At 39.4% G+C, this 25,691-nt stretch overlaps 1 protein-coding gene across 8 annotated transcripts in view; it reads left to right on the plus strand.

Annotated features, from left to right (window-relative positions):
- The window catches only part of PLEKHH1 (pleckstrin homology, MyTH4 and FERM domain containing H1), a 56,493-nt gene that overhangs the window by 27,337 nt on the left and 3,465 nt on the right, over window positions 1-25,691 (plus strand). For 6 of the 8 annotated variants that reach the window (XM_048948109.1, XM_048948106.1, XM_048948105.1 and 3 more), the window contains 21 exons: window positions 101-1,107; window positions 3,471-3,549; window positions 4,239-4,327; window positions 4,709-4,859; window positions 6,035-6,174; window positions 7,117-7,227; window positions 8,856-8,942; window positions 10,159-10,320; window positions 11,004-11,084; window positions 12,050-12,229; window positions 12,356-12,464; window positions 13,462-13,574; window positions 14,352-14,528; window positions 14,760-14,857; window positions 16,938-17,115; window positions 17,499-17,654; window positions 19,531-19,631; window positions 21,409-21,550; window positions 22,739-22,881; window positions 23,585-23,714; window positions 25,215-25,301. In XM_048948109.1, coding sequence (XP_048804066.1) covers window positions 101-1,107; window positions 3,471-3,549; window positions 4,239-4,327; window positions 4,709-4,859; window positions 6,035-6,174; window positions 7,117-7,227; window positions 8,856-8,942; window positions 10,159-10,320; window positions 11,004-11,084; window positions 12,050-12,229; window positions 12,356-12,464; window positions 13,462-13,574; window positions 14,352-14,528; window positions 14,760-14,857; window positions 16,938-17,115; window positions 17,499-17,654; window positions 19,531-19,631; window positions 21,409-21,550; window positions 22,739-22,881; window positions 23,585-23,714; window positions 25,215-25,301 — 3,521 coding nt within the window. Of the gene's footprint in view, window positions 1-100; window positions 1,108-3,470; window positions 3,550-4,238; window positions 4,328-4,708; window positions 4,860-6,034; window positions 6,175-7,116; window positions 7,228-8,855; window positions 8,943-10,158; window positions 10,321-11,003; window positions 11,085-12,049; window positions 12,230-12,355; window positions 12,465-13,461; window positions 13,575-14,351; window positions 14,529-14,759; window positions 14,858-16,937; window positions 17,116-17,498; window positions 17,655-19,530; window positions 19,632-21,408; window positions 21,551-22,738; window positions 22,882-23,584; window positions 23,715-25,214; window positions 25,307-25,691 lie in introns of all 8 variants that reach the window. The other 2 variants (XM_048948111.1, XM_048948110.1) reach the window with 2 other exon arrangements.

Raw genomic sequence — 25,691 nt, forward strand, 5'->3', positions numbered from 1 at the left:
GCTGCTGCTGAAATACAACTGGAACAAATTACATTAGCAAGAAACATTTTTGACAGTAAAGAATTTGAATGCCCTAACTATGTATTCTCCTTCATCATAGATATGACCAGCATTCCTCCTTTGGAATCTCTTTGGAGCTGTAATTCTCTGAAGCCCAGAGCACCACAGGTCTCTTATCCTGAGAAGATTGACCAGAAATCTGGGCTCCTTGCACCTGCTTTCAGAGAGGTGTGTCAGACAGGATTGACCAAACGTGTCCATTCAACAACAAACATAGTCCTGGCCAGTGATAACTTTACTGAGGAAGAAGAGGATAAATCTCTGCTTTCCCAGAACACACTGAAGCTCTTGACTGACCCATCAAGCTGGAATCTCTCCACAGAGAAAGACACGTTCTCAGCCATAAGCTCAAAACACAGGCTAGGGTGCTCTGATCCCACATCACTGGACCCTCCAGTCGAGCCTACAAAACTCCTAGGGGCTTTGACTTTCCCGTCATCTTTAGCAAGTAACCATAGCACTGTGAGCACCTTGAAACAAGTGACTTTGGACAGAGCCAGCTTCCCTGCTGATTTGAATGCCAGGTTCCACTCCCACTGTTTGGATTCTTCTTTCTCAGGAGAAATAATGAGCATCTTTGAGGGCCATCTTCAAACTGCTGAGCCACCCCTAGTTGTGTCAGCATCTGCCGTTACAGCATGTTCCACCCGTCCAGAGAGAGAACATGGACTTAGCACAAGTATGACCTTTCCAAAAATACGAACTCCCACTACACCAAGAGACAGTATCCAACTAGCCAAAAGACATTACAGTCAACCACAGTCAGGTACTAGTTCTTCCTGTCGTGTAATGAGCTTCGAGGCTAGCACCTTCCAGCCCATAAAAGATTCCCCAGTCTGTCACAGGCCAGTGGAGGAGACAGACATTGACGATGACGCAGTGCTGGAGAAGATGGAGACAGAAGGTGACTTGGTGAGGGAAGAAGCTGGAATGTATGAGATTAACCACTTACCTACAGAACAGAGAGAAGTTGTGCGTTCTAAGGCTGGTGTCCTTGAACCAGGAGGTAAACCTCCCACACCACCTCTGCACAGATTTCCTTCCTGGGTAAGAAATGCAGGGACAACAGTCCAAGAGGTGTTCATTTTTGAGAGGTGCCCAGTGGCTAACTAGAGCAGCTTTTGATATCAGACAACTGTTTCCTGGTGATACAGATTTCATTTCTGAACCACTTATTCTGGCAGTTTCAATCATGGGGCATGTTACTTCCACTGATAGTTTTCTTATTCTTTTTACTTTATAAGAAAAAAACAGTCAAAGAAAAATAATTCTCAAGATACAGACAGGAAAAAAAAATGAAAGTCAAGAAATGTTGCATTGTGTTTCATCCTTATGAGTCATCAAAACTTAATCCTTAGTTCTGTTGTTATGTTCTTACTATTTAGTTCAAATGGCTGTCCTCTTCCTAATCTGTCAATCCAACTGATACACTTGGTAAAGAAACAATATAATATCCTTGGAGATAATTCCATTCTTTTCAGTTTGCTTTTTTAAAGGTGTTGGCAAACAAGTGGCTTATTGAAGGTGCAAATTGAAGGCGCAGTGTTATTTCTCATGTTTTATAATATTTTTACTATGAAATCTTAATTTTTGATCTTTGGATGTGTCCTTTATGATATCAGTTTAAATCCCAGTATAATGGCAGCTATTTTTCTGAAAGAACTTCCCTGTATTCAGTCCATATGGAACCATGTTGGGAACAAAACTTGACAGCATAGTCAAAGAAAGGTTTATGAGATAATCCACTATTTTCTCTTCAGAACAGAGTCAGAGAAGTGTATTTTAGTATCATTATTAAATAGCAGACTAATCATTAAGTGACTTGGTTGAAGTGATAAAGCTTCTCCTCAGCTAGTTTACTGCTGAAACTGAGTGGAGTGGGTGGTGCCACAGGGTGCTGTGCTGCCATTCAGAAGGATCTTGACAGACTAAACAGCTAGGCTGAGAGGAACCTCTTGAAATTCAACAAAGGCAAGTGCAGAATCCTGCTCCCAGGAAGGAGTAAAAAGGCTGGGGCTGACCTGCTGGAAAGCAGCTCTGCAGATATGGACCAGGACACCAGACTGCCGTGAGCCAGCAGCGTGCCCTTGTGGCCAAGAAGGTCAGTAGTATCCTAGGATGCATTAGGAAAAGCACTGACAGCAGGCTGAGGCAGATGATACCTACCTGGAGTACTGTGCTGTAAGTAAGTCCAGTAAAGAACTAATAAAATGCTTAAGGGACAGGAACGTCCCTCCTATGAGAAAAGGCTGAGGGACAAGGCTTGGAGGATCTTTCCAGTGTGCATAAATACCTGAAAAGAGAGTGCAAAGAAAGTGGATCCAAGCTCTTTGGTGCTCTTTTGTGATAGGACATGAGGCAGTGGGCACAAACCGGAACACAGAAGATTCAAAGATTGTCTGAATACTGAGAAGCAGCTCTTTTCTGTGCAGGTGATGGAGCACTGGCACAGGCTGCCCAGAGGTTGTGGGGTCTCCTCCTTGGAGATGTTCAGAAGCCACCTAGACTTGGGTTTGAGAACTGCCTTCTGGATGTTCCTGCTGGAACAGGAGTTGAGCCTGATGAACCCAGAGGTTCTTGCCAGTCTCAGCCACTCTCTGTGATTTTGTATCCTGAATAGGAAGTATGTAGGGAAAAAAATGCACGCATTTCACTAGAGACTGAATAACATTGCATAAATATAGAAATAATACTGAGCCTGTTACTTTTGTTTTTGGCATGCTTGACTTCTCAGTCATCAGGTACTGTAAGGTATATGCACGTGTGTTGTCTGACACTTGATAGTGACTGTACGTTATAAGGAGCAGCAGGAGGATCCAGATTTCCAGCTTTGATTCTATCAAATTTACACTGTCTTAGTTGGAACACTGCTTTTAGTTACAGGTTTAAGTTTCCTCCATTAAAAATAATTTGCGAAGCGCTTGGAGATCTTTAGAAATGAAACTCTGTATGTTGATGTAGCTAAGTCACAAGCTCATAAAGATCATTTTAAGTGTTTCCTTCATTCCCTTATCAGAGAAGGGAAATACTCTGCAGGTGGTGCTTCAATAAATTATCCTGTTTTAGAGCTGTTCTTGATTATTTTAATGTATTGTTTATAAAAGAAGAGGAAAAAAAAAACTATTCTAAGCTGAGACTTAGTTACTTATTTACAATTTTATGTATGTGCTCCATTTTGCAATTGTCATCTCTAGCACTCTTGTCCACCAAGTCTGTTGTGATTCAGGGAATTACATGTATGCACATTTCCACTAACAGTCATTTATCCAACATCTGGTGGAATGGAACAATTTTTCTTGGAGAGCCATTCCTTCCTGACCAAAAGGGATATGTGATCCATGAGCACTTCTTTTTTGCAGGACTGGTGTTTTTGACTGACCATTGCTGTTCATGGTATTGTATTGTTCCAGGAGAGCCGAATCTATGCCGTGGCCAAGTCTGGCATGAGGATGTCTGAAGTGGCCACTGTGAATGACACTCCCAGCTGCTGTAAGTTCTAGACAAGATCCATTCTTAGAGAGCAATTACAGTGACAGCGTAGGAATCTGAACAACTAGCTTTTTATACTTCTTCATTTACTTGCCTGTTTTCAAAGTAAATTTGATTTATCAGATAACCGTAACAGAGAAAGAAAGGGCAGTGACTGTTGCTGAATTTTTTAAGCCCATGTATTCAGTAACATCTCCACAGGATTCTGTTATCTCTGTTTTACTGAAACTGTTCTGGCCTTGCGTGCCAGTGACATGCTTTTGGCCATGTGATTTCACAGTTACTTTTCCCTGTTTGTGAGCCAGGGAAGGTAGCTATGAAAAAGTTCCCAGTGAAGCAGGGAACAAGTTGCCCGTTTTGGCTTTAACCTGTTCAGAAATGGTTTGCTCAACTGCTATCACACCATGGGGAGCATGGGGGGGGGGGGGGGGGGGGGGGGGGGTAAGATGTCTTACAGGCTAAACGAAAGGAACATTGCAGCTGTCTCTGATAGTAGTATGTAACAAGTAATGCAACCTCTAGGCTTTCTGAGGCCAAACAGTCCATGATGGCAGTCCTCCATTGTGTTCCAAGTGGCTACACAAGGTACAAACACGTGTACCTCTTCATTAAAATCTGTTTCATTTTACCAGATTGTATTTTTTGCTCTCTCTTTTTTTTTTTTTTGTTCTCTCTCTGAATTTTCCCAGTTTCAAATTTCTCATATTCAGCTTCTGGGCCATTTACCTGTCTCATCTACAAAAACATCACAGTTCCAGTCTACACTACATTGAAGGGGGTAAGGAGTTATTTCAGTTTTCCCTCTTACGGAAAGCATGGGCCAGGGCTACCACTAGTTTGAGACAGAATGGATTGAAGCTGTGCAGAGAAGAAAAGAAAATCAAAGAATGCTAAGGAGCGGAGATCAAAAGAATGTAGAAGGAACAGGAAATGATAAATTTATAAGGAAATAGAGAATGCTGCAGCAAGTTTTGGTACAGGAAGTTGCAACTTGCGCCATGAGATTGTAGAAACCTAGCAGCGATAGTGGTTGTAGCCTAGAAAGTGAAAGGGTGAAAAATGAGGAGTCCAGGAACAGTATTAGTCAAAGCAATGTGAACAGGGATTGCCTTGGAGAAACTCCTCCCTTACGTGCTGACCATATATGCCTGTTTTCCAGAAAGCCACACAGATCAGCAACGTGCCTTTCTTAGATGAGTCTTCAGGCTCCGATGATGATTGTGGCTCCCATGCCAGCTTCAGGAATTCTGCTGCTGGATCCGAAAACAGGAAAGCTAGTGTACCAGGCAGTCCTCGTGCAACAAAAAGAGGTAAAGTGGGAGTTTTGCTACTGAGCAGCACATGTGTTCTCCCTACAAATTGTCCTGAACAACATCAGTGGCACACAGGCAAATGCAAGTTCTCACAGCATGCATGAAGACATGAACAGCTACTCAACAGAAACCTGTCCTCTTAGATGGATTTTGCTGCTAGCAGCTTTCTAGCCAGACAGTTGCTAAACTAAGATGATGGTAAGGATTATTCCTCAAATTCATCATACAGTGGAGCATTGATAGCTTTTCACAGAATCAGCAAAGTTGGAAGAGACCTCCAAGATCATCTAGTCCAACTATCCATGTACCATCAACATTTCCCTACTAAACCATGTCCCCTAGTACAATACCTAAGTGCTTATTGAACACCTACCAGAACAGTGACTCAACCATCTCCCTGGGCAGCCCATTCCAGTGCCTAACCACTGTCTTTGAGAAACTTTTCCTTGTATCCAACCTGAACCTCCCCTGGCACAACCTGAGGCCATCCCTTCTCATCCTGTCACTGTTACCTGCTAGAAAAGGCCATCCACTATCTTGCTACAACCTCCCTTTAAATAGTTGTAGAGTGCGACAAAGTTTCCTCTGAGCATTCTCCAGGCTAAACAATCTCAATTCCCTCAACTGCTCCTCATAAGTCTTGTCCTCTAGACCCCTCCCTTTTATGACTTCTCCTTGTAAGCAAGTTTATATTGACATGTTAAAGTTTTTTGTTGTTGTTGTTTGTTTGTTTTGCTTTGTTTTTTAAATCTGCCATTTACTGATAATTAATTGAAAAGTTTCTTACCTTTGAGAGGCACCAAGTAATTTGTGTCCTGGCTAAGGCAGTTTTCTGAAGAGGTTAAACTGGATCCTAGAGTAGAAAATTCTTTACAATTTGCAGTCAATAAAGTATAACCTCATTACGTGTGGTCTTAACATCTGTTGTGATGAGTAAGCAATGCCCACCAATGGTGAAACATTCACAGAAATCTTTTTTTTCCCTACAAAAAGAACAGTCTCTGAAGTTTGGTTAGTGTGCTTTGAATTTCCAACTTCTGATATAACATGTTATTGAGCAAAGAAACTTCAATGTTGAACTCAAGGATTTTTCAAAAGTATGCAGTATCAAATACATGTTACACCTGTGCCTGCTTCTACCTAGCTATAATTCTTTCCTTTGTTTTTAACAGGTGTTTCTATGTCCTCAGTGAGCTCTGAAAGTGACTATGCTGTCCCTCCTGATGCCTATTCCTTGGATGGTGATTACTCAGAGCCAGAGCACAAGCTACAACGGACATCATCATATTCCACTGATGGTGGAATTTGCACTGTAAGAGAAAAGTATAAGCACTGAGGACTGTATTCCTTCCTGATGATCTATATTGTATTTTTGAAGCCATATTTTCCTTCAGTGACAGCCTTATACCTTTATGACTAAGCAAGTTTGAAAATTCAAAGGAAGAAGAAAGGATAGTGACTTCTTCACTTAAACATCATGCTGTGGTGATTAGATATTTATAAATATCTAAAGGGAGTTGGGAGTTGGATGTGGCCAGGCTCTTCTCAGTAGTGCGTAGTGATAAGACAAATAGCAATGGCCTAAAACACAGGAAGTTCCATGCAAACACACAGAAGAACTTATTAATGGTATGAGTGATGGAGCACTGGAACAGGTTACTTAGAGAAGTTGTGGAGCCTCCTTCTATGGAAATATTCAAGATCCATCTTGATACCTATCTATGCAACCTATTTGAGGAATCTGAGTTAGCAGGGGGTTGGATTCAATGATGTCTTGAACACCCTCCCAGCCTCTACTGTTCTGTGATTAAAATGGCTCACAGCTTTAGCAGTTCTAGTGAACTTGACTGGCCATTTAAAAGAGTTAAACAAATATCTTCAATGTGGAAAAAAACCCCAAAACAAACAGCTGATCTGTGCATTAGTTTCACAAAACTAAATCAAATACCCCACTAGTTTAATGTTTTTGTTGTCTTCTTTTAATGTTTTAATTAAAAATTAGAAGTAGTTTATTATGTATATATATTAATTATATATTTTATATGTGGCTCAGGCAAGTCAAACAGTTGGACACATGGTGTAGGGCTTTTTTTCAAACTAAGTGAAGATCACTGATGTTGGATGGCTGCTAATTCCATCTGGCAGAGTAAAGAGGAATGTGAAGAAGATACAGTAAATGTCTGAGCTCAATTTCATGCTTTTCTTTGCATTTTGAAAGGTTCATGGTAATCCTACTTTGCTCTCTTACCTCCAGGAACCCATGGAGAAATCAGGTTACTTGCTGAAAATGGGCAGCCAGGTGAAGATGTGGAAGAGACGATGGTTTGTACTAAGAAACAGACAAATCATGTACTATAAATCTCCGGTGAGTCACTTACTTAGAGATACTTACCTGTGTGAGGAAGCATAGAAGGAAGGCTGGCTGCTAAATTGCTTCCAGACAGCACTGGCACAATGTGCAGCCGTGGCTAAGCTTACCACCAAGCACCCTGTCAGAGAGTTATGTGTTTCACCCACATGTTCAACTATGGATTGTTTGCTCAGGCAGGAAATCTTCTTGGAGATGTAGCTTCTGGGAGATGGAGGGCTGTTCACAGATGCAGGTGTTTGATGCCTCTAGTTGACTCCATATAGATGACTAAATAAGGCATACTGTTTGGTAAGGTTTAAGATGACAATAAAGGGAAATACCAGGAGAGCACAGTACTTACCAAGACAATATATGGGGCTTTGAAGAGAGGGGAAGAAAAAAAAAAAACAAACAAACAAACAAAAAAAAAACCACAACAACAAACTATCACTGAAGGAAAGCCAAGCTGTTTAATTTCACAGAGCCTTCCAAACTGATAAGGAAGTGTTAGGAAAGTAGGATACAATTTAAAAAAGGTTTTCATATGGAATGTTTTCCCTTACAATGATTAATGAAACAATATCAAGAGAGCACGTGCATTCAAACTCTTCCAAATATTTTAATAACTTGGAAGCATCCTAAGTGAAGTTACCTTAGTTTAGGAATATGCACCTTCCCTATTTTTTTCTCCTCTTGAACAAAGCTACACATAAGATAGGAATAAGAAGCTATTAAAAAAAAAAAAAAAAAAAAAAAAAAAGCTTACCCTGTCCCAAAGGCAAGAACACAGTGAAAAGCTCCCAGAAGGAAATTTTCTCAGAAATGTTTTCCCCTTGACTACCAGTCCTTAAATGAGGTTATGGAGGGGTGGACCCTGGGTTCACTTCTTGTGGTCACAGAGGTGAATTGCTTTCAGCTGTGCTCCCAGGGCTCACCACTCTCTTCACCAGATGCTCCATCACTGATTCAGGCTGTGCTCAAACAGTTCCCAGACAGTCAGAAACACTGATAAAGTATATTTCCAACTTTTTTTCTCCATCATATCCTGACTATACAAAAATACAGCTTAGTGCACAATGCATCTTTATTTCTGCTACTATGTTTATCTATCATGATTTACAAGTAAATTGTACGTATATAACATACATACATAATTTAATACATGCAAAGAATCCAGATTGTTGTTTGCAAGGGAATTCTGGAAGATGCGCACTGAGAGCGAACTATCACCAGCTATAGACCAGATCAGCCATGGCTTTCTTTAGCTGAGTCTTAAAAAGTTCCAAAGGTGGAAAGTCATTAAATCTGGGCACCTATTTTGAGTTGTCTTGCCTTCCTAGTAAGAAAGTTTTATTGCCGTTGATTCTTTTTTCCTAATGTCCAATATGAGCTTCCTAAGATGCTACTTGTTGCTTTTACCCTTGCTGTATTGTCTGTCACTGCTAAGGAGACTTATTTCACTACTGTAAAGGGATCACATTGTTGTCTTATTTTACCTGGCAATCTTCAACCTCTGTCCTTTTCAGATTTCAACCTGCACAAGAATTTATTTAATGCTGTATTTAACTACTTTGAGATTATACATATAAATTATACATATAATTTCTTCCTACTTAAAATGTTGTTTGCTTTTCTTTCCCCAGAGTGATGTTATCCGCAAACCACAAGGGCAGATGGAGCTAAATTCCTCATGCCAAATTGTCAGAGGTGAAGGGTCCCAAACATTCCAGGTAAGCACTCCTTTTTCATCCTGCAGGTAACAATACACTTGATGTCTGGGTGAGTGAGCACTTATTTCAGGCAGAATGGTACTGTATATCTCAACTGATAAGAGCTAACTTTGGCTCCTGTTTCCTGGCACAAGACAAGTTTTAATAATAATGGAGAAATTGTAACCCAAATGCAGCTTTTTTGATGTTGAAAGAAATCCTCCCTTATTTGATTTTAGACTATAGCACTTCCCTTTTTGCAACTTGAGAACTTGTAAACTACAGAGAAAAGCAATTCTTACAACAACTAAAGCCAGAGAGTGCATAGGATCTTCTCTGCAAGACTCCTCTCACTGACTTTACATGTGTAATGTAGTGACAGATGTCTCTACCCATGGCAGAAGCTGGATCAGATGTTCTTTAATGGTTCTTTCCTACCCAAACTATGCTAAGGTTATGTATGGAGAATTTGAAGAAATACCTAAAGCTTTGGATTCCTATTAGAATTCAGTTTCCAAACATTACAAGTCAGTTCTTCAGTGGGTTTTTAAGCCCTTATTTTTAAAGGAGTTCACTATAATGGAGACATTAAAATTTCTGTCATACTTGGACTGAAAGCCACACTGCCTGGCCTGGAAACTACCTTCCGCGTTTACAAAATTGAAGTTGCTAAGGCTTAATACTCTTAAATTCATGGCGTCTTTCTTCTTGGATTGCCAAACTATTTAATACAAAGTTAAAGCAACAAAAAATATTTCTGCAGCAACTTTTAAAATGAATACTTATCAACATCAGTGGGGTCGTTGTGTCCGGGTACTCACTGACCTAAGAAAGTAGCTGCTATCTCAGAAATGCCACGTAGTAAGGGCAGAGAGGGAGAAGTACAACCTGATCCAGCTGTACGAGTCTCTATTCATTGCAGAGGAGTTGGACTAGACGACCTTTAAGAGTCCCTTCCAATTAAACAATTCTATAATCAGCACTGAAAACAAAACAGGATGAGAGACAGGTAAAGCTGCAGTATCTAAGAGTAACAGCAAGAGCACTCACAGGAATTTGCTATCTATCTGAGTTTCATATCTGTCATTCAGGCTTGGAGTTTTAGCACTTTTTTTCTTACGCAAAAATATCCCTCCTCAACTACCAGGAAAAAATCTAATGGGATAATGAAATTCATCAGATAATGACAAGAATGAAGGTGTGCAGATTTACACTTCCTCATTCCTTCTCCTTCCAGCTCATGACGGAGAAAAGAACCTACTTCCTGACAGCAGACTCTCCCAACATCCTGGAGGAATGGATTCATGTCCTACAGAGTATTCTTAGAGTACAAGTGACCAGTCCTGTTGGAGTTCCTCACAGTGATACTAAACCCACTGTGAAAGGTTGGCTCACTAAGGTAAAATACTACTTTTGACTTTATTCAGCTTAGTTCAGTATTGACAGAGTACCAGCTTCTTGGTTTGTACAGTAAATGTCAGCAAGAAGTTAGTATTTTAATATTTCCTAGAAGAATGTGAAACAAAGAAAACTGACAGTAAACTTAGGATTGTCAGAGATGAAGGTTTACATTAATGATAAGGAATGGGACAAACAAGGCTATGAAGAGATACTGACTTTGTCAGATAATAAAGTAGTAACAGACATAGTTTATGTAGGCTTTCCTCCAACATAAATCACAACATTTCATAGTTTAATAAACAAATACCAAGAAAGTGTAAAGCTTCTCATTTAACTGATCTGAACTTGGTGATGTAGGAGAGTTTTAAGGACACGTCTTGTATAGTTTTAGCAGAAGATTTGCTTCCACAGTAACAGACTGCAACCGCATTGGTACAAAGTACAGCTTCTGGAAATTATTCTCCTCTATGACATTTCCACAAACACCTATGTCCCAGACACTTAACTGGGATCTATCTACTTGCTTTTGGAAATGGTGCCCTGTGTGCTTTGGGAGGAGCTTATATTAACATACAACAAGTAGTATAAGCAACATTTAATTGAAAATGGAACTTCTATAAAACTGTGGCCACAGCACCGCTGATGTTAAAAACATTGTGCGTTTCTTTCTCCTCCATATAGGTCAAGCATGGTCATTCTAAGCTGGTCTGGTGTGCACTGATTGGAAAAACTTTTTACTACTACCGAAATCATGAGGATAAGGTAACTCTTATTGAGCCCTCCATTCCCAATTACGAAATTTTCTTTCCTTTTATTGCTTCTGGCTCTCACATTTCTAACTCTTCCTTGCTTGTACTTCTCCCCTTCTAATAGTTTCTTCTACATGATCTCCTGAAATAGCTAAAGGAAAAACCCGCATCATGTAAAATTACAAAAGTCTTGAAAGGCAAGTGACTGCTGTTTCTGAGATCACCATGGGTCTTGTTTCTCAATTGCTACATTAGGTCTAGTGAAAACTTTAGTGCAAGCTATTTTGTACAGCAGCTGATATATTTTGCATATAGTAATGAAAAGAAGTAGTGACAACAAGATGGAATGAGGAAAGTCATTTAATCAGCATAATGTTCTTCTGTTTCTAGAAAACTTGGCCCAGTGCTCCATTATTTTTCTAAACAATGTCTAAACCCAAGTTTTAGCTTATCAAGGAACACTGTGATTCATACTTGGGATCAACTTCTAGAGTTAACACAATAGATATCCTCTGTCTGTCTGAATCTACCAATTTATGTAATTTAAAAGTACTTATTTTCCAGTAGTATCCAGAAAGTCTGACCACAATTAGAACCCAGTGGCTCAAGATATTGGGCAGCTGACCATCAGAAAGCACATCCTACACTGCAAAACTAATGGTACAAAAAGAGCTAATGAGAGGAAAGCAGTAGCTTAAAGGAAAATCATCTTTTTATTTTCATATGCTCATTCTGACCTGTAAATGCCCCTAAAAGAAATATAGTAGAAGTAATATCAGAGTTTGAAAATACTTTAGTTCATGGAGAAGCTTCTGTACAAGTGTGAGATGATTTAATTTTATTGTTAAGGACTGAATTATAATTAATTACTCACATATTACAGAACTGCTAACATTTTGAGATAGAGCTTCTTTCCCAATGTTCCTTGTCCATAGCAGATCATTAGCTGGAGTTACCTAGCTTGCTTCATCTTTCTAGTGTCCCTTAGGGCATCTACCTATGCGTGAATCCAAAGTGGAAGAAGTAGACCGTTCCTGTGACTCTGATGAAGATTATGAAACCACCGGTGGAGGACTTCTCTCATCCCACTGCACTTTGGTCATTCACCCACAAGACCAGAGTCCCACATACTTACTCATTCGCACAAAACAGGAGAAGGTATGAATGATGGTTTTTTTTTGGAGAGCAAGAGAGTTTTTGGTATCAGACAATGTATGGGGAATAAAGCTACGTGTAGAAAACAAGATTTAATTTGTTCCATATTGTTTTCATCCTCATGCCTAGGATACCTGGCTCTACCATCTGACAGTAGCAGCTGGTAGCAGGAATGCCACAGTGGGCACATCATACGAGCAACTCATTGGAAAACTGCTGGATGCAGAGGGAGACCCTAGTAAGTAGAAACAGCAAACTCTTTTTGTACAGTAGCAAAACATATGGAAAAGTAATTTAAATCCTCAATTTTAATTCAGTCAGAGATGAAGAAAGGAGATTCTCAGTAGAATAGCATATGATACAGTGCATTTCCCTCCTGCTAGTACAATAACATCTTGGGAGAGTATAGGCATTGTAATGACATAGCAAGTCTGTAACAGTGTTATGTCTTTTATCAAAGCACATGAAACTTCTGTAATATTTACTCAAATTCAAATAACTGGGGCTTTGTTGTTTCTTTTTGCTTCTATATTTGTTGGTCCTGGTATCCCTGTCATGGGAATCTTGACAGTACATACACATTCTCTCTTTTCTACTCTAAATACACACACACACACATACACTTGCCTTCAGATCTGTTTTTTTGTCCACATGTATAAATCCTAACATCTACCTCCATGCTCATCTTTTCCTCCTCGTCTCTGGTACTTGCTCATTCACGTACACTTGTGCACCACGTTCTCAAATCACAGAATTGCAGGGGTTGGAAGGGACTCTGTGGACGATCAAGTCTAACCCCATTGCTAAAGCAGGTTCCCTAGAGTAGGTTGCATGCATATTAACAGGTATGTTTGTTTTTTATACTCTATCTTGCTTACTGTAGAATTGTAACTTGCATTAATAAAGATTCTCATAGCACATAAGTGTCCTGGCAGTTTGTATCTCCTGTTTGAATACACAACTGAGCACTTTCTCACCAGAAACTAACTGACAAGGAGCTCTGTGTCATGGATGGAAGTGCTTCTTTCTGCTGATGCCTAACACTGATGGTGGACTCTCTCTCACAGGAGGCATTGCCATGATCAGCCAAGTTGCCTCAAAGATAAATATAGCATAGCACAGTGCTGCTTCCCAGTATTGTTTTTGCTTCCTCAACAAGGCTCCTTTTCAATATGAGGACTGTTACCTATCTTCTGGTTCTGACAATGCATGTTTTTGCCTATCTGCTACTTCAGATTCTCCACTGTGGAAACACCCTATGCTGTGCTACAGTAAAGATGGGCTGCACATGTCCCTCACCACTCTGCCTTCTGAGGCTCTGCAGACTGAAGCTCTGAAACTTTTCAAGGTAAAGGGACATTATATTTTTCAGCCATTTTGCTCAGTTGCTGGGACACAGCATTGGTCATGTTGTTAGTTAACATTTACCATCACAGTTGGTTGCTTTAGACAGGCCTACTGGCTCATTCAATTACAGTCAAACATCAGGTGTCATTCATTTTTTAGAAGTTTAACTTTTCTTTGTAGAGAATCTGAAGCTAGGAGCAATGTTCCACACAGGCTTTGTACTTCAAACTTAGCCATACCTTCCTCTTTCCTCTCTGTCAGCTGGACTGAAGAAAACATTGTTCTGGCAAACTCAGCTGTGGCAGTAACATCAGTGGTAAAGCCATGAAGGAGATCTGATTCACAGAATTATCGAATTGTTTGAGTTGGGACTTTTAAAGATTGTCTAGTCCAACAGCCCTGCAATGAACAGGGACGCCTACAGCTAGATCACGGTGCTCAGAGCCTGCACTTCTAGCTTGCACTTCAAAAGTGTAAGATCAGCACTAAGAGTAAATAATCATAGCAAAGTAAAGCGTGGACACAAAAGGTGGGAAGCACAATTTCCTGATTCTTCTCCTGAACTGTGAGCTTCTCTGATTGGAGAAGGCTACGTGAATTTTCCAGTTGCCACATCTGTAAGGGATGTAAGAGAGGTAGGGATAAAAATATCTAATATTATATGTTTCCTTTCAGGTTTATTTAGAAGAATTGTCTATAACATGTTTGGGGAATCTGGGCTGGAAAGTACCAAAGAGTCACTGTATTAACAGCACTGATTAACTTCCCCACTTTACAGTCCTGCCAGCTGTTCATCAATGTCCCTGTGGAAGCATCCTCTATTGATTACCACGTGTCACTCGCCCAGACAGCACTGCAGGTCTGCTTGACACATACTGAGCTGCAGAATGAAATCTTCTGTCAGCTTGTTAAACAGACGAATTGCAGACAGCCCCAGAACCACTCAGTCATTCAGGTGAACTCTTCTTTGTTAATCCAAATCTGTAAATATTAATGCTATTGATAATATTAATAAAATGCAAAAGGTGTGCTGGAGGAAAGAGAATTTTGATACATGAACTGCATGTCTAAAAATGGTCACTCCCAAAAGCACTACTCACCATCCAACATTTTGCTTACAGTATTCTGTGAAAGGCAATAGACAGGAAGTACAGAGCAACAATTATGACCAAGCTTTGTGTTGCAGTGCTGGCAGCTCCTGGCTTTATGTGCTCCTCTGTTCCTGCCCCAGCATCACTTCCTTTGGTACGTCAAGCAGCACTTGCAGCGCCACACCGACCCCAGGTAAAGGCTTCAACAGCATTTTCTTGTTTTGTTTTGCTAAGACAATTGCCTTTCACATCTGCTACAGAAATAGATGGGAATTGCTTTGTAATCCTACCTGCAAAACAAGTTGAGGAAAGGGATGGAAGGTTCCTAAAGATACCAAGCTGTTCCTCTTCAGCCATCCACACTCATTTTATCAATTACATTAAACCAGTTCACAAAACCAGCAGAATTTTCTCCAAATATAATTGGAGCTACCCAGCGTTTTTTTTGTTTGTTCCTTGCTTTTGCCGATGCAACTGATTCCTTTTATTCATAGTTACAGACTAAACTCAGAATGAATTTTAGGTGATGATATTCTTATGTCATGTTAACTAACACTGATGGTACAAAAAGATAACAACTTGGGGAACCATAGAAAGCTATAAAAAAAAAAAAACAAACCTGAAATACATTCTTCTATTGGTTTTTGTTACCTTTATAGCATGTTACACAGGATAATATATACTGTAGCAGTACTAAGCTTTTCTCTGGTGTTTGTGCTGTGGTCTTCGTGTGTTTTCACGGTGATCTGGTCTTCAGCATGTCTGACTGTGTCCTTGGCATGGTCATGAGTAGAGATGTCACTTTGTCTGGTTTTAACAGTATTTGTTCAGAAATCAGTAAAACAGTGTTTCATTTCAGACAAGTGCTCACACAAACTTTTGACCTAAGTCTAGCATTTCCTGGCATTGGAAAGGGAATCTACGTACTCCTACCAAGTGTTTTTTCTGTTTGTTTGTTGTTGTTGATGATGATGCCTCTCAGTTGGTCTTTCTTCTCAGAAGTAAAAAACAGATGTCAGGATTTCATCAAAATTCACACTCTCACTGTCTAAGATAATACATTAGAGCTCTTCTGCTTAGTACCAGAAACCACTTCTTCAGCTACGCGCATTATCATCTCCCAAATTACGCTGCATAATTCCTATGATTTAGATTTAGCCAAGACCTTTATTCTAAGTATTGCTTTCCATAAAAGGTGACATTTAAGTTTGTATCTAATGCTCTACAAGTGGAAGAAAAGTTGCGCACAGTTCTAGGCAAGAAGATGGCTCAGGATCATCTGGGAGTCAGAAACAGCAGCTTCTCATAGAAGCAAGATTCTTCCTCATGAAAAACACATTACTGGGGAAGTGAGTAGCATCTTAGTGCAGAGAAAACCTGGATCTCCTGACTTTCACGTTGCTTGCAAGGGTTTAACTACAGTTTTAATCATGTACAGAGCGAGCTCCTGAAGTCATCTTGAATGGAACTGCTCTCCTCCCTCTTCACCTACAAAATGGTGGGAGTTTATGAACCCATATAAATCCTTGGGTTGCATTCAGTTTCAGAAGTTATTCCCTGTATACATTTTAAACATTTTTTCCAACAGGTGTAATTGACCATTTTTTCCTGGCTTTAGAGACACTTAAATCCTTTTGGTCCAAGTCAGTGGAGCAATTCTTTGCTATGCAATAAACTGATCACGTTACTAACTGTCCCTGAACTGTATTCAACTAGCAACAAATCTGAGCCTGCCATGAACGAACAATCCCTGTTGACTGACAGATAGTCTTCATAAATGAAAACCTGTAGTTTATATAGTCATGCAAATTAATGAACAAAGTTTATATAATTCCCTCACTAGAGCTAATTCATTATAGTTTATGATTAATTCCTATCAGGAACTGATAGTTCCTATCAGTGATAGTAACTAAGTTCTTCTGGCATGATAGTGAGTTTAAGGGTGAACTACCTGGTCTTGGTTCAACAAATACTATTATGTCAACAAGGTACAAAAGAGGGCATTCCTATGCTGTGTCCAGTCCAGCCAGGAGCAGGGAATGCTCATGTGCTTTCCAGAGAGCTCACTGTATACTTGAATTTCACAGAGATGCAGAGCTCAGGTTTGTGTTGTAACTTTTCACCTGAGCTACTCAGTTGAGATCAGATAGGATATCTACATAGAGATGTAACTTTAAGGTGAATCTTGAGAAATGCTTTGCTACAGCATAGGAGAAGGAAATGACATATTTAAAGCACGCTTGTGATTTATTTAAGTCTCTCTCCCTACCTAGGAGTGAAATAGGCAAGTATGCCATCTACTGCCAGAGATCAGTGGACCGTACTGTGCAGACTGGTGAACGGGAAGCCAAGCCCTCAAGAATGGAGATTGTGTCCATCCTGCTGAGGAATCCCTACCATCACTCACTCCCCTTCAGCATCCCAGTGCACTTCATGAATGGAACCTACCAGGTGAGTCACTATGGTTGCTTTTCTGGGCACTAGAGGACTGTGCCATAACCTGCTTCCTTTATGTGATTTGGTAGCACCATGGTATTTATACATGTCAGGCATTTAGAGATAGGTATTATTTCTCTTCCTTGCTATTTTAGCCAGGAAAGGAATCCAGTCCCTTTCCTTTAAAACTTAGAAAGAAAAGGTATCTGGGATGAGACATTGAAAGTGTCTCAGTCTGAGAAAGAATGCAGTGTTAAGGCAGATAATATAAATGCAATCACTGCAGCTCACAATCAATCATGATACACTGATCTGTAGAAAATTAGGTTTCATTAGTTGTGATACTCAGCATCATCCTTTTTGAAAGTTATACTAAATTAGCTCCTATTGCATCACAGGTTGTAGGTTTTGATGGTTCCTCAACAGTTGATGAATTCATCCACCGGTTGAACCAGGAGACAGGAATGCGGAAACCATCCCACATGGGGTTTTCTCTGTTCACAGATGATCCTTCTGGCAGGGATTTGGAACACTGTCTGCAGGGCAACATGAAGGTAATTCTTTTCCCCCCTCTGCTACATCTGTCTAGCATACATCTTTGTAGAGCTGCTAATTGGCTAATAAATTTTTCTTAATGCAAGAAGATCAAATACATGTGGATCTTGCCTCCCTTGATTAGTATTCAGAGATTAAATATTAATATATCATCAAAGCTACTGAGTTAAGACAAAGCACATTGTTTTGGTGGGTGATAAATTGGTTAAAAAAAGGCTTTAAGACAGATTTTAGCTCATACTAAAGTTTAGTTTGTCTCAATTACAGAATTAAAACAAGATTGAGTTAGCTGACATGATATCATAACTAACATCAAGTATAATACTCCCAGTGGAGACAAATTTAGATTAGGCTGTGATTTTCATGGCATGCTTATACAAATCTTAAATATTGGATTATGAAGTATCTCTCTCTTTGCTTCCTCCAGATAACTTTGCTTGAGGAGTATTCTTAGGAGAAGAAAGCTCTGCTGAGCAAACCTTCACTTTAAGAGAGGAGTGCCTAGACCAAGGGAAAACAGTTCAAGTATTAACTTACACATCTTTCATACAGATTTTACTCACGCTGCAGCTGGACAGCTACCTGAATTGTGTAGACTAGTGGCTATGAATGAAAGACATCAAATTTTTGTATTAACTTATGAGAGAAATTTGCTATGCAGTACTGATGGAGGATCTGGTGGCAGTGACAACTTCAAAGAACCCCTGACATCTGTAAGGAATATGAAAATTCACTCACACAGTGTAAAATTTCACTTGGGCAAGTAGACGCCAATATAGGCATCTACTTCCAAGATAGGGAGTAGAGGCCAATAACTTTAAATTTGACAATTTAAAAAGGAAACTTCCACACAGTGCCAAATAATAAACTTTGCTTTCTGGTCTGATGCAGATCAGATAATCTGAAGCTTTGCTGGAAATCAAATCGCTGTTCAGAGAGATAAAGCATTAGACTAAGAGAAGGAGACTGAGACAACCAAAGGCATTGCTCTTAGTCCTTATTAACAAGTTATTACTTAGTGACCAAGGCAACTTCAATACCTTCTTAAGAGAAGATAGGAGTATCTGGTTATGTATTTCACATGGTTTCTTATGTTCACATTCCTTTTACTGGAATGCTATCAAAAGAGAACTTAGGGACCTTTATTAGACCACTTGTGAAAGGACTGGAATCTGAACTGAACCAAAATAGTTAACCGTGTTGTTATTAAGAATATATGTGAGGTATGAAGCTGGAATCTAGATCCAAATGTTCCCAGAGTTTGAACATTCACAGGGCTGTGGTTTAGCCAACCATGCACGTGACTGCCATTCAGAAAATACATTACAGCTTTTGGTAAGCTCAGGAATGCACTTTGGAAGCAATCCTACCAATCTTTCCTATGAACTATGCTTTGGTTCACATTGTGAAGCTATCTTAGCAGGAACTGGATTCTTTTCACATGAAACAAGATGAAAAATGTGATCCAATCTAGTGGACTTCCAAGTCTTTTGACCAAACTAAAGTTAGTGCAGAGGAAAACACCATAGTGTGGGTTTAAAGTCTTAACAATAGCACATTGTTGTGTACATCCATTCCCCGAGCTACATAACTTGCTAACGTAGACATAACAGCCTGATACTAGGCCAGAATTCACTTATAAGTGTCCCTCTGCAGATTCAGAGACGCAGTTTTTAGTTGCAACTATTTTATTTTTTCAACATACTATGTAATAGAAAAAGGAATCAATTTATCACTTTTGGCTGTCTTTATAATGATCCCGTCTATTTCTGTATAATCTGTGTTCCATAGCACTTTTTCCCCCCCTACTTTCCCATCAAGCCTTGACTATACGCTTCACGTTTGTCTTTTCTCTCTCCTTAATATCTTTAAAAGATCTGTGACGTCATTTCTAAATGGGAACAAGCCTTAAAAGAATTGCATCCTGGTAAATATGAAGGTGGCACAAGAATCGTGAAATTGACCTATAAGAGCAGGTACTGTGTTTTCTTGGTTGGCCTCACAAGAGGTCGGCCTCTTGTTAATTAAACATTTCTAGAATGCCTGTATTTGTGCAGAAAGCCAGTGAAGTACAATACTGTTAACACCAAAGCTATTTTAGCAAATACGATGTCAACTCCTACATGTGATGCAATTCCTTTTGTATGTGTGCAGTATGCATGTACAAAAGAGTACACAATCTAGGAGTAAATCTAAAAACACTTTGCAATGGTGAGATAGCCTTAAAATGGGTTAAAGAACTAGCTATAATACAAAAAAAACACACTTGGCAAAATTTTGTTTGCCTAGATCCTAAAATGTAATTAAATAACATTAGGTGAGAGGATGAGAAACCTGGGGGAGAAATATCACCACTATAAATGAAACTTGCAATTAAGTGAGGAATCATGAAGTTGAAAAGCATACAAGAACAACATTATACATGGCAGGGACTGTAGGGAAGACATGTAGTAGCAATGCCCAGACTTCATAAAGACAAATGTTAAAAGCTAGATGATGAAAGATAGAGAAGAAAACTATGAAACACAGATCAAAACAAAACTGGAACAAGTTCATCATTTATAACAAAGAGAGGAATTCTGAATTAAAATGAATAGAAATCTGTGGATAGGAACAAGTAATGACCTTCTGCACATTAATTCCATTTTCAGGGAAATTAAGCCTCACCTAAATTAGAGAAGTCAAAGTTTTGTATTGAACACAAAGATTTTGGTGACTATAATGATGGAAATACATTTCTGGGAACTGTATTAGCTGGCTTAACAGTAATAGAAGCAGAAGTTATTACTTTTGACCAAGAAGTATTTTTTTTAAGGAGTAACTCTTTGCAGTATTATTTTGTTAAGACTGGAATGTGGCTAGACTGGGTAGAAAGGGTATTTTGATAAGGTCTTTCCAAGGTTGGACTGTTCCAAAACTGAAGGACCATAAGACATGTAAGGCCACTATGGTCCTAATGGTGTTGTCTTAAATTGTCATAAAAATTGATACAGTGATCCACTGGAATGAATATCTTGTGTGGTATTGTGGAATATACAGTCATTGCTGTAAATTAGTATTAGTATTTGAGTTAGATGATGCATGCCTATTTACAGCTCATATGAGGAATCGTTCTAGAAAGCATTCCCCATACTTGTATCTTCAACCCCCATTAGTCATATTGCTGTACCAGGTCAAAGAAATTAAGTGTAAAAAGAATAAGTCAAAGCTTCTTAGTAGTATCACAAGAATGCTTCTTTCATTTTTGCAGTAATGTCTGATAATTGGGTTTCTTATTTCCTGCTGAAGCAAACTGAAGAATTTTCAATAACAATTTCAATGTAAGCAGTCTAAACAAAGTTGGCAAATGTAACAAGTCTTCAAGGCTGGCATGTAGAAGGTCACACAGTTCTTGCCTTACAGCAGAGAAAACTCTAACTCTGTAATCTGTGGTAAGCAGAGAATGACATCTCTTAAGTTTTGCCTCAATGGTTAATAGGAATGATGCTTGTCTACCTGTGTATAATAATGCTTTGCTATCTTGACTTGGTTGGCTCACAGAATTCAAATAGCTGCCAAAGTAGACAACATGATTTGAGCCTCCTAGCCTAAATATTCATCATAAGGGAAACACCTTAGCTTCTGAACTTTTCTCTAATCACCCTCTAATACACAAAAGTCACTTTAGACCAAAAACAAACAAAACGCTCATTTTTACTCACCTTGACTAAAATTCACCACATGCTTTTACCTTTACAATCTTCTATATTTTAGGCTGTATTTTCGGAGCCAAGCCAAGGGTGAGACAGACCGGGAGCGGCTGCTGCTGGCCTTCCAAGTCAGCAATGAAATAGCCAGTGGAAGGTTCCCAGTTAATAAAGAATTAGCTCTGGAAATGGTTGCTCTGATGGCTCAGGTGAGCATAAATGTGGACAGAAATCCTTGTTTTTGTCCTCTAGGGAGTACACCTGTACACTGAACATCTTGAGGAAGCAGCTATATTTTGCGCCAAAAGTGATATTTCTTATTAAATATGTATTCTGAGGTGTACTGCACCAGACTCATTGCACCAGCAAACCTATACTGACAGATCAGCTTTTGCTGTAGGGAAATTTACTACAGGACAAAGTCTCCTTTCATTCTGCAAAAAAATACTACAAAACACAGTGAGGCTGGACTGTCCCCCAAAGTGCTTTGATTATGGCCATACTGGGGATATTGAAATATTACCTCTACGAAAAAGTCTTCCTAACAGTAAAAGCTTTCACCATTGCACTCAGAAACAGCATTTTTCAGGATTCTTCATTAAAACTCCAGGCTTACATTTAGCATTTTACCACATAAAACACAAAGCACGAGTTGTGGGCATGATGAACAGGATAACCATTTCTCCTTAAGCTGAAACTGTTGCATTTGCTAAAGCAACGTAAACTGAGGTGAAGAAGCTTGGAAACACTATCCATCCTATTTACCAACAGGCTGCTGTTTTAATTGGCCAGTTGAAAACAAAACTCAAAAGTTTAGCAGTTAGGCAGAAGCATCCTCATACAGGTGCTGGTCCAGATGTTGCTTTGGTTTTTTTTTCAGAGCAACAAAGAATTCCTTGAGCAGTCATGTCCCCTATTGCTGTTTTATTGTACGCTTATTGTAGTAAATGCTACAGACAAAAATTCCCCATCCTGATGGTGCTGTTTTGCAGGACTAGTAAACACAGCAGATATCAGTATGGGAATCCCTGCAACATTCTATTACACTAAAAAACCTCATCACTGTGTTACGCTACAAACCCCAACATTATTTTAAGTGGTGAATGGATAGGCAGTAACAGATACAGTTACTCTTAAACCGATTTTGGATCACCCAAGAAAAGCAGAGGTCACGAGCTAGTAATAAAAGAGGAACTTACCTCTTTCCAAAGATCAGGGCCTGCTGAATACTCCAAAGGAAAAAATGGTTCCCTGGTGGCTGCCAGCCCTTATATGAGGTGAGGGAGGTTCTGGCTGCACAGGTGAATTGCTTCCACCTGTGCTCTCAGGGCTGGCTGTGCCCCTTCACCAGGTGCTCTATCACTGGTTCAGGCCATGACCTAACTGTTCCCATACAGGTAGAATATGGGGATTTGGATCGGACAGCATCTTCAAGTCCTGGGGGAACATCACACTCCAAAATGCAACACCTTCTCCATCAGGTCTTGGATAAATTCTACCCCAAACACTACAAGAAAAATATTGCTCATGAACAGCTCAAGTAAGTTGTTTGTTCTCTTAACACAATTTGCTACATTTGCCCTCTTCATACTTAAGAAGTTTAAAGGAGCCCTGTCAAGCTTATTTCAATGTAGAAGCTTAAACAGAACACCAGAATCATAAAAAAGATTCCTTTAAAAAAAGAACAGTAGTTAACTCATATAAAAACAGCCAAATCATAGACTAACTTTCCCCAAGTTAAGAAGTTTAAGCCTAGGATGAATTCTATTTGTGAATACATACTTAGGGATGCAAAGGTGGAACTAAGTTACCTAGGAGAGGCAAATCAAGAGGGAGCAGAAGTGTGTTGTCAGAGCATCTAGAGCACACTATAGACAGGTTAAGATGAAGGTGAGAGTATAATTGAATGTGAAGCTGGGCAGGATTTTACTGCAACAGCTGCCCAAATGTTTGCTGTTGGAGTTGTTGAGTACATACACCAATGAACAACCAGCATGCAACTGGGATTCCTGGATATTACAGTATAACTAGTAGCAAAATAACTGGCGAAGTAGAGAAACTGCTAAAATAAACTCAGTTTGTACAACACACCCTAAGCAACAGTGCTAACGGCCTTGTCCACAATGCTTGTATAGAGCAGCCCTTTGGAATGAGAAGTAGGTTTAGTTATTAGTATAATTTTACTCATGTTCCCTTGAAAGACTTTATTAAATAGTGCTGTCTTTTTTCTTGGACTCTGAAAGGCAACTGGCTGACAGGCTGGCAACAAAGTGGATGGTGCTGCAGGGATGCTCTCCACCGGAATGTGTTCGAATTTATTTGACAGTGGCCCGCAAATGGCCTCTCTTTGGAAGCAAACTATTTACTGCTAAGGTAACAGGAGTGCACCTTTTTTTCCTCCTAAGAATGAAGTCTATGAGCAGAGCCATATCTATTTTCTGTTAACCCTTGAAAGATTGAAAATGCTCCTACAGGAAGTGGAAAAAACAAACAGTGCTCTGTTCTGAACAGTTCTAGTGCCACATTTGTTCAGAAAGAAGGCAGACATATATTCTAGACACTAGGGGTTGCTAGCGTTCACTAAATAAGACATTGAAACTTCTCTGACTATCCTTTCAACACAATACAAAATACTACCTCTGAATCCTTACCACAGCTTTTACCAAAGGCATTTTCTTGGTCATAAAGCTGCAATAATAGCTTAACGAGTACTCTTTACATACCCCCATGTGGAAAAAAGGAAGAGTCCCCCATAAATCACACCATGCAGCTGATGCTAGCTAAAGTGTGAGTATTTCAGTCCTGCTCTCTATCCAAGAGCAGGCTGCTTTTCTTGCCACATGGGACAGGCAAGCAATGATAATGTCCTGTAGCAGAAATGTAAAAAATTAAGCATATATTGGCTAATCTGCCAGCCCGTGGGCATTGGCAGGAGAGCAAAAAATCATAGGTGGGAATAGTTCTTCCAGAAGCTTGTACCATTCCTCAGCCCAGCCAAGAGTTGAGCTCTGTACCTATTACCCTTGCCATAACTAATGTCCTAACACAGTCATGCTGAGAAGTCTTGTTTTGGCATTAACCATCCTCTCCAACCCAACAGAACTCTGCTCCATTGAAAGTCTGAGAGTGTCTTGCCCATGGTTAATGTCTCTTACTTTGAAGAGAAAGTTGTGATAGTTACATCTAATGATGAAAAGAGAATCCAAGTAAATACGCAAAAATTTATTTTTTAAAATAAAGATCATGTTTTCCACTTTCAGCATTAGAGCAGAAATATTATTGGTATTTAAGGTTACTTGAGAGTGTAGAATAAGAATGCAGAATGGGTTAAATAACGTTGGTATTTCTGATAACTACCATATTATGTAACTTTTCAGTAGTTAACAGCCATACACCAGTAAATTTCCAGAAAAGATACATGTTATTAGACAGAACAGATAATTGACACATTTGCCAAAATCAGTAAGAAAGAAAACTGCATTGATATGATGGCTCTGAGCGTTACTACTATTGAAGCCAATGGGCTTTACTGCTTGATGGAAGGCAGCAGTGCAAGAACCAGAACAGAGTGGAACTACCATTCTGTCATTGTCCCAGCATCATCCTCACTTTTAACTACACTGATGCAACAATAAGAAAGATTTTGAGATTCAATTCCATCTCATGTTCAGCTAGTCTCCCAAATTCTATGTCAATCTGAAAATATTTTTCCAGATTTTGAAAAAAATCTCTTAAAAGTCAAATCAGGTTAGATCAGTAAGTCTAGAGGATTCTTTCACCTCCACTTTATCCTTAAAACTCAAGTTTTGTATCAGAAACTGCCTATTTACAGTATTCAAGAAATGACTCAAATCAAATTTTGTTTTTCTCTAGCCTATTTTGCCTTCCTCATTAGAAGACTGTCCAGTCTGGATAGCTGTGAATGAAGATGGTATCAGCGTACTGGATTATAACACTATGGTATGGTGAGGAACACTGTTTAAAAAAAAAACAAACATCTCCCACAGGAAGACCTCCCTTGAATCTACTTAAAGTCAGTAGAAGTTTGTGTTTAACTTCAAATGGATCCAGAAGTTAATTTGTAGAAGTCAGAGATGAAGAAGTGAGGGCTATGTTTTAGAGCTACATAAACAAAGGAAAATTACAGCTTCTGTGTAAGGTAAAGTTTCATGTAACAGCTAACTGCCTTGATGATGGGCAACAAACAAGTACAGGCACCTTGCAAGATCTAAGTGCTATGTGCTTTATTACTACCATCCAGTTAACAAAGTTTGCACCTTAGCTCTGAAGCATCAGGGCATGGAGCAAGCTAGAAAAATCCTACGAATGCAATTCTCTTTTGAGATTTCT

This window comes from Lagopus muta, chromosome 6, assembly GCF_023343835.1.
Source record: "Lagopus muta isolate bLagMut1 chromosome 6, bLagMut1 primary, whole genome shotgun sequence".
NCBI classification, from domain to species: domain Eukaryota; kingdom Metazoa; phylum Chordata; class Aves; order Galliformes; family Phasianidae; genus Lagopus; species Lagopus muta.